At 37.9% G+C, this 13,669-nt stretch overlaps 3 protein-coding genes across 4 annotated transcripts; 2 read left to right on the top strand and 1 right to left on the bottom strand.

Moving 5' to 3' along the window:
- The first annotated feature begins 293 nt into the window (after window positions 1-293).
- On the top strand, window positions 294-3,414 carry LOC113775932 (IQ domain-containing protein IQM6-like). The gene is made up of 8 exons (XM_027320986.1): window positions 294-766; window positions 1,078-1,189; window positions 1,274-1,339; window positions 1,429-1,517; window positions 1,603-1,690; window positions 1,871-2,110; window positions 2,192-2,293; window positions 2,560-3,414. Exons 1-8 carry the CDS (start codon window positions 294-296, stop codon window positions 3,226-3,228), a joined length of 1,839 nt encoding a protein of 612 aa, XP_027176787.1. The 3' UTR covers window positions 3,229-3,414.
- A 1,165-nt stretch (window positions 3,415-4,579) lies between these two features.
- LOC113772909 (homogentisate solanesyltransferase, chloroplastic) lies at window positions 4,580-10,081 on the bottom strand. 2 transcript variants are annotated; one of them, XM_027317410.1, is made up of 10 exons: window positions 9,671-10,079; window positions 9,038-9,162; window positions 8,808-8,954; window positions 8,353-8,578; window positions 7,878-7,951; window positions 7,496-7,588; window positions 7,046-7,163; window positions 6,803-6,865; window positions 5,880-5,912; window positions 4,580-5,076 (listed from the first exon to the last, which is right to left on the bottom strand). In XM_027317410.1, exons 1-10 carry the CDS (start codon window positions 9,920-9,922, stop codon window positions 5,002-5,004), a joined length of 1,206 nt encoding a protein of 401 aa, XP_027173211.1. In that variant the 5' UTR covers window positions 9,923-10,079; the 3' UTR covers window positions 4,580-5,001. The 2 variants fall into 2 exon arrangements, with proteins under 2 accessions (XP_027173211.1, XP_027173212.1); XM_027317411.1 differs by lacking the exon at window positions 6,803-6,865 and having other exon boundaries at window positions 9,671-10,081.
- Window positions 10,082-11,447: 1,366 nt separating this feature from the next.
- Window positions 11,448-12,908, top strand: LOC113774930 (40S ribosomal protein S28-2-like). The gene is made up of 2 exons (XM_027319590.1): window positions 11,448-11,589; window positions 12,418-12,908. The coding sequence occupies exon 2, from the start codon at window positions 12,419-12,421 to the stop codon at window positions 12,614-12,616; it is 198 nt and encodes a 65-aa protein (XP_027175391.1). The 5' UTR covers window positions 11,448-11,589; window position 12,418; the 3' UTR covers window positions 12,617-12,908.
- Window positions 12,909-13,669: the final 761 nt, after the last annotated feature.

The raw sequence follows: 13,669 nt of genomic DNA, 5'->3' as shown, positions 1-13,669 counted from the left end.
AATTCTTCTTTCTTGTATACGGTTATTTGTTATATTAGAATTTTTTTTTTTGGGGAATGGCGGGTTGGACTTTTATTTCCTCGTACTGTGTTTCGCATTAGCTACTCAAGAGTTGGTGATACATTGTTGTCTGACAGCTGTATCTGAGCTGTTGTTTGTACGTAAATTTGATTACATGAATTATCACTTTGATGCAGTCCTTAGGTGAACTAATTTCATTCCCTTTCCCTTGGTGCAGATCAAAGTACATATCTGTTGGTTTGGAATCGGACATCCCTGCATTCTGGAGAGAAATGGGGATGTCTTTTTCATGCCCTTTGTCGCATGATTTGGATGGTCAATTGGAATCCCTTTTAGTTAGACAAATAAGTTTTGAACGTGGTGATGTAAAAGCTGTAATACGTTCTGTTAGTTTTAACGGTAGAGATTCTGATTCTAAAGCAGCGATGAAGTCTTTCGATTCTGGAAAAATGATCCTTGAAGGGTCTCTCAGCTTTAAAGGCCGGGAATTAGAGATATCACTGAAAGCTCCTGCCTTTGATGTAGAAAACACAGGAATTATTGCATCAATCAACAATGCCAAGAGCAAGCAAGTCCCTCCAACGTCACCTGCCCCAGATAGTGTGTTTGAGAAATCTATAGCAATGCCCTCGCCAGGTCCTGCAAATGATAGAGATATGGCTGCTCTAAAGCTGCAGAAAACATATAAAAGTTTCCGAACCAGAAGGCAACTAGCAGATTGTGCGGTTCTAGTGGAACAAAGATGGTTAGTATCAACTAGTATTAAGTATGGTATTAAAAGAATCATGCACTGCAGTTCTGTTTTGATTCTGTTTTTTCGCTGCATATCATTTAATCATAGTCATGCATCCATCAGAAAGTAATTGATAAAGTTTGAAGGTCTCGTTTAGAGACTGGCGGCATACTCAACTTGCATGACTTTGTTCCAAAATGCAGTAGCATGTAAATACAAACACAAAGGAAATATTCCCATTGTGAAAGAATGGTATCTTGGGAATCTCTTTCTTCCTTGCACCCTTTAAATTTCCAGTTTTAGCTTAATCGTGTCGTCTCCAGGTGGAAGTTATTGGATTTTGCTGAACTCAAGCGCACTTCTGTGTCATTCTTTGACGAGAAACCTGAAACAGCAATTTCACGTTGGTCGAGGGCAAGAACAAGAGCGGCTAAGGTAGTATGTTTGAAATAGTATATGCATAGTTCATTGTTGCATCTTGTTTGAGTACTTAATTGGCATCTTTCTCACCATTATCAGGTAGGGAAAGGTTTGTCAAAGGATAAAAAGGCACGCAAACTTGCTTTGCAACATTGGCTTGAGGCTGTGAGTACTCTTTCAAATGAAGGTTCAAGTGATAAATCCTCTTTACTCTTTTCAAGTCATTTGTTAACTCCTTTGCATAACTCTGATAGATTGATCCCCGTCATCGATATGGCCATAATCTTCAATTTTATTATGTCAACTGGCTTCAGTGTGAGAGTAAACAGCCCTTCTTCTACTGGTAAGCTTTATTTTACTCGTAAAACAAGTATGAGATAAGAAGGAATTTCTTCAGCTTCGTAATCGCTTTCAAACTTCATTTGCAGGCTTGATATTGGAGAAGGTAAAGAAGTAAATCTTGAGAAATGCCCTCGATCAAAACTTCATCAACAATGCATAAAGTATCTTGGGCCGGTGAGCTTCATCTCATCCTTGACTTCGGTTTTTTTTTTTTTTTAGAAAGAATGCTTATCTTGTTTGAGAGCTGTTAATGGTTAATCTCATGTAGACAACTGGGAAATCAATCCTTAACTTTGGTTATTATTGAGCCCAATTCAAGAGTTCAAGAGTTAATAAATTTGTTTATTGCCACAGATAGAAAGAATGGCGTATGAAGTTGTAATAGAGGACGGAAAGTTTAAGTACAAAGAAAGCGGACAGCTTCTAGATACAAGAGGCGGTCCTGAGGATGCGAAGTGGATTTTCGTTCTCAGTGTCTCCAAGGTCTTGTATGTTGGGCTGAAAAAGAAAGGCACATTTCAGCATTCAAGTTTCTTGGCAGGTGGTGCTACATTATCTGCTGGGAGATTAGTAGTGGAAGATGGCATTCTGAAGGTAGAGAACTAGTATTGTGCCTTTCAATTGTTTACTTGCTGCAGTTTCATCGTTTCTAATGCAAATCATTTGGTTTCATAGGCTGTCTGGCCTCACAGTGGCCATTACCTCCCAACAGAAGAAAATTTTGAAGAACTTATGTCATTCCTTAAGCAAAAAAATGTCGACCTCAGTGTTGTCCAGGTAGAGTTGCTGATCTTGCCTTTGCTCGATAAGATATGAACATAAATGAAAATGTTGTGGGGCACTTTAGTGGACATATTTAGCTTCAGTTACTTGGTTATGTCTATGATGTCTTGGAGATGAATAGATTGCGCCTGTGTAATTTTCATAGTATTGTCACTTCATCGATCAAATGGTTCTTTCAATAATTTTCTATGTCCCAGGAAGGTACAATATTTCTGATATGATTGAGTGATATGTCGATTAATTTTCTGTCCTTTGTGCAGAGAGCCCCAACTGGTGAGGAGGAAGAAGTCTTTGTTAGGAAACAAAGTCTTCGAAAAACCATATCAGAACCAGACTTCAGTCGAGCTGGTGATGATGCTGATGCTAAAATCTCCGAAAGAGAGAAAGTTGATTCGATCAAGAAATATTGCAAGGGCACCGAGAATTTACCACCGCAAATATCGAGGTGGTCTCGAGGACTTCACTCAAAGATTTCTGTACTTGAAATACCCAAAAAGGAGGACGTGTTGGAGCTGTTCAAGAATCAAGAGGAACAAGAGCATCAAATTGGTGGTGAAACTCCGGCGGATGGATATGAAACAGCGGAAGAGAACTTGTCCGACTCTGATTTCTCAGTTTCCAAGGAAAATCTGTTCGATGAGGATGTTGAAGAAGATGAAGAAGAAGCCATTCCAAAAGGAGAGATTATTAGGAGAATATTTTCGCATAAAGGAATGAAATCTTATCAGTTAGCTAAGCAATTGTCTTGTAAATGGACAACAGGAGCTGGTCCACGGATTGGATGTGTCAGGGACTATCCTTCGGAGCTTCAAGTTCGTGGCTTGGAGCTGGTGAATCTATCTCCAAGGACCAGTTTTTCGTCTCCCAGGAAATCGCTAACTCCAAACTTTAGCAGGGAAACCCCGGGCAGAAGTCCGCTTGGTTCTTAACAGCATAGATATTAGCTAGAAATTTCAGATTAACAGGTGTATAGACGAAACTGCAGAAAAGAAGGCTTTTCCATTCTACATTCTGCTCCTTCTAGTGTAGGGATGATTTTTTTTTTCCTTTGTAAGTCGTTTGCATTCTTTGAATCATTCTTTGATACAATCTTTCTGTACATCATGAAGGGAGGAGATGGATTGTAGATTGTCAGTATCCTTCATGTGTACCTAATTCATTCTTTTTCTGATCATATATACAAGATCAAGAGAGAATTATAGTTATCATATCATTTTCTTTTCCGTTTCTCGGCTTCAAAACTTTCCACTTACTTATGGGGATTTGGTTATTGCCGACGAACTTTTGGGCATGTGCAAGTTCTTGGATCTTCCAGTCAATTTAATAAGCCAAAAAAGTAGTACTATTAAACTAAACCAAATTGCATAATTTGCATAAAATGTAAAACTAACTTACTTAACCAGAAATGTTTTCTATCCCTACTTGCTTTTAGTGGGAAACAAGGGCAAACTACTGAACTGTCCATGGGAAATGAACCAAACAGTATAGCCAAGAAACGCCAAATTTCATTTTTATCTAAAGCGAAAAAGAGAAAATAAAAGAAAAGTTAAGAGCCCATTGGAATACACTACTCTATTTTGAAGAGTTTTTGCAAAAGAATATACTACTGTAGCGACCTGATGTATGTGAAGTAAAAGGGTGATTGAAAAATGCGTTCACGAAAAACGTAAAAAAATTTCTGCGAAAGACTACAATCCAAACAAGATATTGGCTTGGAAGTTGCAAGTCCAGAGCCTTGGTAGACAAGGGTCAAGGATTCAGTTTTGCTCCGGATTTGGACCCTCTTCAGCTTGCGACCCACGGAGGAAGTTGGACGTCAACTTGGCAACTCTGTCTTTGACGTTTGAGGGCGGTGACCGCCCTACAGAATGATGTTACACACGCTGACCTGATCTTCCAAAAGGGAGTTGAGATGGACTTCAACTTGGAATTCAGGGACTTTTCACTCCTTTCTGTGGTCTCGCAATTTCACAGAAATGGCAGGCGTGGACTAGCCATTTTCTTTGTTCCTTTTTTTCCACATTTTGGGGTTGATATGGACGTGAAAAGATAAGAAATGCTCGTTTACTGAGTCCTTAAAGGCCTGGACAAAGGTATGCTTTATTTCTTCTGCCTTGCCCGCTAGACTAAGTTATTTCTTGTTGGTTTTCTGCTTCCACGCGCACTTGGAATTTTGGACGAAGTCTGAAGTTGGTAATCCCGTTCTTTAGCAAGTGAATAAGAAGCATTAGTCATCAGATTCTGACTGAGACTTCTAACCAACTCTAATACTATTATTACTCTTTATTTAGGGGAGCCCTGGAAGTCCAAATGCTGATTCAGAAATCATAAATCTGTACAGCTTTATCCTATTCTTCATAGATACAAAAATGTTTAGATTTTCTGTTCTTTATAGGCAATTGGTACAAGGTCTAACTTTCAATATTATGTGTAAGTTGACCAGAGATGTACAAGAAATTTCCCTCATTCTACCATCTTTTTGCTCTTTCTTCCTGACTCAAAGACTTGTTCAAAACAGAAGCCAAATTATACATTATTCCACCTCAGGGCAGGGCAGCCAAAGACACAAGCAAGAGAGCTGAAAAGCTCCACCAGAAGCCTGTCGATGCCATCCTGAGGTGATGGGAGAAGTAACCTACAGCCGCTTGAAAACCCTTCTGGACACATGTTGAGCTATATCTTCAGGTTAAAATACCAAACGGCTAAATGAAAGGAAAGATTATGTACTCCGAGTAAAAGAGATTCCATATGAAACGATAGAATGCTAAGATTGCTTCCTGCAAGATCAGATCATCATTAGAATATCTCTATGCTGAATCACGCATACTGGAGTTATTAGAAAAGTGCTAGTTATTTATCTAGAACCTAAGTTCCAACAGCAAAAGCAAAATGAAAAATGGGAAACAAGAATGATTACCCAGAAATTTAAGAGAACATCAAATTGAGATAAGAGATTTGCAATACCCAAGTCATTCCCGCCCGCCCTTATTATCCCTATCTAAGGTGATTCATTTGGGCACGCACAACTTTCCTAATCGTAGTATTAATTTCCTTGATCTACTAGTATGCCATTAGAGCTAACGATGCCACTGAAGAAAACAATATAAAGACTAGGGATGCCTGCATAATTGTTTCAGTAACTAATTTTCTCTTTCTAATTTCTTTCCTGTCAGGGCAATAAAGCCACCATTCATGGATGTCGCTTCAGTTCCAAATCACAGGTTCACCTTGAGAAGTAATTTTATTCCATACTTAGTAGGTAAAGTAGAGTGGTTTATGTCACACACACAGACCTGCTAAAAGTCGAGACTAAAAGTCGAGAGAGAGAACAATTTCCAATTGGATGGAAGCAGAGTGGCACTACGCATAAGGTGTAAATTTGGTAAAAAGCAAAATTTGTTAGAAGGTTCCATTTTTGTGCAACTTATAGCATTCACAGCCATATCAAACTAATGAAGAATTATTGGCTGATGGGTTAAAAGAACACTTCAATATGCACTATTCACCAATTTTTTACTGCTAAAATTGAATTACAGTAAAAAACTTACGAGCGAAACACGAATGTTACATATGTGATTACCTTGGTATAGTTTGCTCTTTCCAGTAGCCACGCCTGAAAATAGATAAAACAAAATGACAGTGTAATAGAAGTGCAGCTGGATAGCAAAGAATATATACAGAAGTAGTTTACTTGAAGTATCACATTAAGTACTTTTACTTCACTTTCCTTTATCAGTAAGTTTCAGCTAACTATAGAGATGCTAGAAATTTCAAGGCCTTCACTTGGGATTCATGTCTACACATTGAGAACTGTAGGGGAAAAGGAGGAGAGACCATAACCCCCCTCTGTTATGTGCTCTGCCTCTTGAACTCAATACAACTGACTGATTTAACGTCATGAGTTTTGAGCTTCAATTAGTATCACTCAACTTCTCTTTGCGTTTTACCCCTATCTCTCCCCCTCCCTCCCTCCCTCTCTCTCTCCACACAATTGCGTGCACACACAGCCACACATATTTGTTAGCTGCTCTCTGCCAGTGTGAAATGCCAGGATGACTTGTCCGATTCCATTTGCAGCACATACAACAAATAACGGTAATCTCTCAATTCCATAAGAATTAACGGTCACTAGAAACCTGGACCCAATTATGAACGAATCAAGTGGCAAGAAACTGTGCAAGCTCAACTTATATCACCTATTTTGATAGGACTTTTATGTTAAATCCACCATAGGATTGACTGACTTGCCACACATGTAAAGACAGCTCAACATGTGCAGTTGTGGAACTTGGGCGCCATTTAGTTACTTTTTGTATCATAAATATCCCAACAGCAATCAAACAAAGCCGAAGTCATTCCTATCCTCACCATGCTACCCAAATTTGGCTTCAAATTATGAAAATAGGGAACCCTATTGTGCACCTTTTTAAGTAAGATGTGGAAAGAATTAAACATCAGCAATCAAGGGACACTAAACTTGCAAATATGTGATAAAAGTGGTACCTGGAAAACTAAACTCAAAGCCAATACAACATGTACGGGTATCATTAAACCACCTTTGAAAGCCTGAAAGAATGACACATGGAAGAAATACACTCAGGATAGACACTTATCAGGAGAAAATCAAGGTTCCTGATCTCTACGTCATTGATATTAAAAATTAACATGATCACAACACTGCTCTAGTAAATATTGAAAATAGTGCAAAGGCAATCATTATAAGATATGTAAAATTGCAGCATTTACCTGAGGCAAGTAAATGGCTGCTAAAACAGCACCAACGTAATTTATTAATAGAAGCGCAGAACCAAGAAATGCTATATTTCTTACACCAAGCTTTGTTGCCAAAGTAGATATCTGAAACCTGAAGAATGTTGCAAAAGAAAAGGAGAATAGTCAGGAGTAAAGTAACAGAAGTTAATAACTTCATTCTGAAAAATGAAAAGAAGACAAAGGAAGTGCAAATAGGAGGCAGCTCATTTTGGGGCAAAGAACAGCGTAATGGCAGCAAATGATGGATTGAGCACGTAAAACTTGAAAAAATGAGCTGTTTTACCCAACATGGTAAAGCATCCATCACAATAATGAGAAATAAAGAGAAAATGTTGTGCATACAAAGAATGTAAATATGTTTGTCCAGTAAAAGTTTGACATCATACATCCAATTAGTGCTGATATCATACAATAGTGACTTACTTGCGATCCCCCTCCACATCTGGAAGATCCTTAGTGATGGCAATAACCAGTGCAAATAACGTTACAAAAGTTGTAATGAAAGCCACAGGCGAGCTGCAGGCAAAAGTTTCATGTAGAAGCATTGGTCAATTGAAACGGCCTACTAAATCATTCAAACTTCAATTAATAATTATCCTTACTAATGAGGTGTACTGACTGAAATACAAGATTTGAGACCATTCCAAAACTATGACTTGATCTATTCCAGTGATCAGTGTGAAGCCCCAATTCTTGTTTTCTGTTGTCCTTTGCTTTATCAGAGATTGGGGAGGGAGGAAGGTAACATAGGGTATACAATATGTTTTTGACTATATATTGCTTACAGCATTGAATGAGAACTCACCTCCACTCAAATGGTAGACCAAGAGCAGCTCTTGTCGCATAATACACACCATAATTAAGAAGAAAACCACGTACCTGCAAAAATCAGCCCATTTATAACCAATTCATGGGAAATGAATAACAAGGGAAAACAAAACTTAAACTAATCAAAAACTAATCGAACAGTTATACATGTTTTAACTGAATTTTTGGCTTTGAGAGGGGTAACAGGGTTAGGAAATAGAGTAACAATAAGTTATGATCCAGTAAAATGCATCTGTAACTGTATTTTCCTTCCATCTTGTGCACATTCATTATGGGACAAATTCAAAGACAAATATCTTTATATCACCATAAACTATTGCCTAGGATAAGAAGTCGCTATAGCCAAAAGTTCTTTATCTTGGAATGAAAATTAGTCTCTCTCCCCAGTCGATAAAGCTTTGGTCTGACAAATGTAAAGGAAAGTTTTCATGGAGAAAAGGCAAAAATTGTACCGTGGCAATTATAAGAAATGCTACAACTGGATATCTCTTCATGCGGAATGGGGGAACAGAATAAATAGTGCCAAGAAAAAGACCAAGGCAGTACAGCGCTGAGATGAATGGACCAAAATTCAGTCCAACAATCAAAACCCCAGCCACTGCAAGAAAAAGCACCAAAAACCATGCAGATTTTACAGAAAGATCTCCCGCAGCTATGGGCAAATAAGGTTTGTTCACCCTGAAATCAAGAGAACAGCAGATGAAACAGCAATAAGCAAATGATTTCATCGCAGCATATTACACTGTAAGCAGCTATTCATTGAGTTTGCCCCTCCTATTTATTTTTCAGGGACAAACCTAGTTTACAAGGGTCCCTCCACATACATGTATATATGTGTTGCTTAGAGATATATGCTTGTGGTTTCTATATCAAACTTTGACATTTGGTAGCAGTGATGTTCGCTTACTTGTCAATTCCAATGTCATATATCTGATTTATCCCCACTATGTAACCATTTCCGCATATGAGAGCAAGAAGACCAGATAGAGCCTTCAACAACAATGACCACCTTATCAAATTTGGGTTCTCAATCAGAGCTCTTGCCACTAATGAGCTGTCAAAGAAAGAGAACGTGAACTTCAGTAAACTGTAAGTGGAGACGCATTTAAGAACACATTGAGAGTAACCACTACTTACACTGATCCTAATGCTGTTCCTCGAATAGTATGAGGCCTCAGAAATCTCCAGAAGGCATCTTTGAACTGCGATACTTTGCTTAAGAAGGGATCGGAGGATCCAGCAGTACCAACTTCAGAGCAAGCCTAGAAGAATTAATTCTATACAATAAATCAAACCAGCGTTCCAGTTATGCCATGTTTAAGGAGATCAAACATATTATTTCCACAATATGCAAATACAACTGGCAGTCAAGAATTGCTCTGCAGATTGAGTCAGCAATTCAACAACAGCATGATTCAGTTTATAATCTCGTCGTCCCAATTAAATTGGAGTGAAACACTCGAGGCACTTAGATGTATGAGTAAGTTATAACTTTGTCAGTAGAAAGTTGCTTTCTTTATGGTGGTGGTTATCAGGAAACTGCAAGCAATTTAGAATGTAAATGGGAAATGAGGGGTCAAATTTGCTGCCTGCAATCAGCTAAAAAGAATAACTTATTATTGTTTTCATTAATAGTGGAGCCCGACTAATAATTAAGACCAAAATCTCATATATTACTTATGCGGATGTTATTCCTTAATTACCAATCATCATGTCGTAGTAGAAGGTAATGAGTAGCAAGGAAGCAAGGGAGGGAAAGTTGGAAGATACCCAGATGGAAAAGCGCCTGCGGTGCTTAGTTGTGGAAGTAGTCGATGAGAGCGCAATTGGACTCAGAATAAACCCATTTGAAGAAGACAAAAGATGGGAAGATTTGAGCGCACCCAACTCTGCAACTTTGTAAGCGGGCAGTCTGAACTGCTGGGGCGCATTTCTTGAACAGTAGGGAGCAGCTTCTGGACGAATGGAAACAGCTGAAATTCGAAGGGAAGAGGAAGATGGTAATGCAATTGCAAGCTCCATAAAAATGTTTGGATGGAAGCTGGGCAGCACTGGAAGACGGGGAGGGAACTGGCGGGCTTGGTGAGCTGGGGCTGACTGGTGACTGGTGAGCAAGAAATTCGGTATCCGAACCACTACTGCAAAGTAGCTTTAATCAACCAGCCAGCAGTCCTGAAATTTTTTTGGTTTAGCTTTTGATTCTCTTCTATTTCCCTTCTTGCTTTCCTTTTTTCACTTTTACCCCTCTTCCTCTTCTTCTTTCAGTTGAATGTGTTGTATTTGCCTTCGAAAAATCACAATGTACAGTACAATAAGCGATGCATGTGTAGCAGATGTTAAATATATTCATATGAATCCCTTCAAAACCAAAAACTACCTGCTACATTACCATGTGGATCGATAATCTATTAATCTAAAATTCGTCATTTTTAAACAAAATATGCTGTTTGTCATAAGTAGCTGGCACAATTTAGACCTTCAAGAAGTTGAGCGATACATCATGGGCAAGTCAATGAAAATATTAACGAATTGCTAGTGTTAATAAGGCTCAAAAAAAATTCACAAGAGGTTTATGTTGTAAATAAACAATAAGACATCTCACACACACACTTATTAGTAATTCTCCCCGAAGTTGAGTTTTCATTTGAGATTAGGGGTAATGGTGAGTCAAACTGCTCGCAAGTAGCTCGCAAACAGTTTGGTCAAAAGTTCGGGTCGGATTTGAGGAGTGTTTGGACAGCACTATTATCTCAAATAATATTTCGCTTGCATCATAAACATATTTCCCAAAAAAACCTTTTTATATTTCCAACCATCTTTTTATCTCACATACATCACATTACAAAAAGTGCTACAGTAATTATTCCAAATAATATTTCAAATAATACCCTATCCAAACAAACCTGTCACCTAATTCGAACTCGATCTCGAGCTATTCGATTAGGCTGGCGAGTCGAGTTTGAACACTAAGTATATTATTCGAGTGTTCGACGAGCCTAATCAAGTAGCATGCATATATAAAAATTATATTTTTATCAATTATGAAATTATAAACTCGAATGAAGTTGAGTTTTCATTTGAGAATTGAGATTTGGATGCTTCTTTAAGCATAGTTTGAGTGAGCTTTTGTACCAAGCTCCTAATTTGATCATGCAAATCTTTAAAATTCCGTTTGGATGGATCTACTTAATTAAAAACTTTTAAATAACACCATCCAACTTTTTTTTTTAGTATTACATGCATAATTATTATAAAATAATTTGTTAGAATATTTGTAAGAAAATATGACCAAAAAACCACTATTTAAAAAAATGGAAGTTTGGCTTGGAGCACTCGGGTGAATTGGAAAAGCAACAAGCATGGATGACACATCATTTAGGCTTGGCCTTTATGATTAATTAACGCAAGACAAGATGGATTGTGAACAATTATTTTTTCAAAAAAAAAAAGAAAAGAAAAATTGGATTGTGAACAGTTATTAAAAAAAGAAAAAAGAAAAACATAGAACAAGCTACTGGTCTTCTATATAATTATACTAATAACTGAGTCCTCTAGGGTTTTGGTGTATCCTATTAAGGCTGAGTCCCATTGGCATCGGCAGCGAGCTTTGAGTTACTTGGGCCGTTGTCCCAGCACTTCCCTCCATCTCCGGTCTCCGATCTCCGACCTCCGCCTTTTGCGTTCAGCAGGTCTCCTTCCACATCTCTCGTCTGGTTATTCTGACTTTTCCTTTCTATAGGCATCTATCTCCGTTAGTTATGCCTGTTTATGCTGTTCGTAGGACTTGTATACAATTTATGTTGAATTTGACGGACAACATTTAGAATGTTGCGTAACAAAGTCAGTTCACTATGCCTCGTAGCTGATTCTTAATTACCTGAGAAATTGATTTTCTTATGAGGGAAAGATGATACTCTTGGAGTTGCGGTTGAAATAGCTGATTTACTACTATTTATTGCTTGGTTTATTTATTAGCTTTATTCTCTTGCTCGTTTGTAATGTTTCTGTGGAATTGGTGCAGTATGAATCACTTGGCAGCATAAGCTTATAATGTCTATGGCAGTGCAGCAAATTTCTTTCGTGTTTACTTTTACATTTTTATGCTGATTGCTCTTCTTTAATCTAGAGTTCAATAGGCTATGAGAAGCTTGCGTGGACATTGTTCATGAATAGGTTATTGAAAGCACTTGCATAGCTTCTGAATACCTTTCTTGGCTAGTGGTCGAGGTGAAGGATGTAGATAAATTTTAACAAGTTTACCTCTTTCTAGTCCTTCAACGCTATAGGTTTTATGTCTAAACTTGAGTGTTTTTTGGGGGTTGATAGCTTAAGTACAAGAATATTATTTTTCTTTTGTTTTTGATAATGCTAATGTTTTCTATTGCTATATGTTCACTGGATATGGCCATGTGATGTCCTTGATAATTGGCTTTATTCAAGATATTGTGTTTTATGTTTCTCTTCCGTTGTTTACTCTCTCCTAGTCTTCTCTAATTGTAGTTGTCCTGATTTTGCAGAATGGATTCTCAGATCAAACATGCTATTGTGGTGAAAGTGATGGGCCGCACTGGCTCTCGAGGACAGGTGACTCAGGTGAGAGTCAAGTTCCTTGATGACCAGAACCGTTTCATCATGAGGAACGTCAAGGGACCAGTCAGGGAAGGTGATGTTCTCACCCTGCTCGAGTCTGAGAGAGAAGCAAGGAGGTTGCGTTGAGGGCTCTAAATGTCTTCTTTTTTTCTGTTGAATGTCTGAAATCCTGCATATTAGTTTAGTTGTTCCAACGCAAGCTGCATGCAATTTTGTTACTCTGGAGAAATTTTGTCCAAGACTCTGTTTGGTATAGGCAAGGATTGGAACCTATTTATCAACGAGTGTAATTGAATACTTTTGGTCATATATTTTGGGGATCATGATCTATTCATTTACGGTTAGTTGTCTTGTTTATTATGATACGATTGGCAAGTATTCCAGCTATCTATTGTCACTCCTGAAGTATTTTCTGTAACAATCTTATTAGTTCTGAGGAATTGTGGGATACGATAGAATGTTAATTAGTATGAACATAAATCAGTTGACTTAACTAGCAAGCATGCTATTTGCTAATGCCTTTGAGTACTCGAAAATCATGCTTCAACAATCCAGTCACGTTGCTTGTTTTTCAGTGTGTTGTTTTCACGTGTGCAAAAATGTTGCGAGGCTGAAGGTGTTTATTATTTTATCTCAAGTTCTCGGCCAAAAGCATGCCAGTGATATTGCCTAGCAATCTGGTGTTTTAACTTGCGAATTGCCTTTGAATTGCTCTATTGTTTAGCCCTAAAGGCTGGTGGAATGTGTTTTATTGGCTTCATGTAATAATTTTACAGGTGGATCCTTTAGTACTCTTGCGTTGTCTGGGTTCGTGGCCTTATGCCCTTATTAAAAAGGGTTTGACCTACAAGGGTTTCTTAAAATGTTTTTTGTGTATGTGCCCACTAACTCTTCCTTTTGGAGTTGGTTAGCTTTGTGGTGTAAGTTATTGCTAACCGCATATTTATAGCAGCACCTAGGGATAGACAAAAATATTCGCTGATCCAAAAATTCATTGTACTCGAATCAATCCGATTCAAAAATTAGGATATCTAACTTGTATTATTTGATCGGGTCAAAAAAGAGTCAGGTACTCGTTTAGATGCGGGGCGAGTTAGGATCATATAATTAAAAATTCGTTTCGTGGGTACCCGACCAACTTCGTATATATATATTTTTTATTTTTTTAATTTTTATGCA

The sequence above is a fragment of the Coffea eugenioides genome, chromosome 6 (assembly GCF_003713205.1).
Source record: "Coffea eugenioides isolate CCC68of chromosome 6, Ceug_1.0, whole genome shotgun sequence".
Lineage (NCBI taxonomy): Eukaryota > Viridiplantae > Streptophyta > Magnoliopsida > Gentianales > Rubiaceae > Coffea > Coffea eugenioides.
Note: the sequence above shows the minus strand (reverse complement) of the source record. Positions and strands in the feature narration are given on the sequence as shown.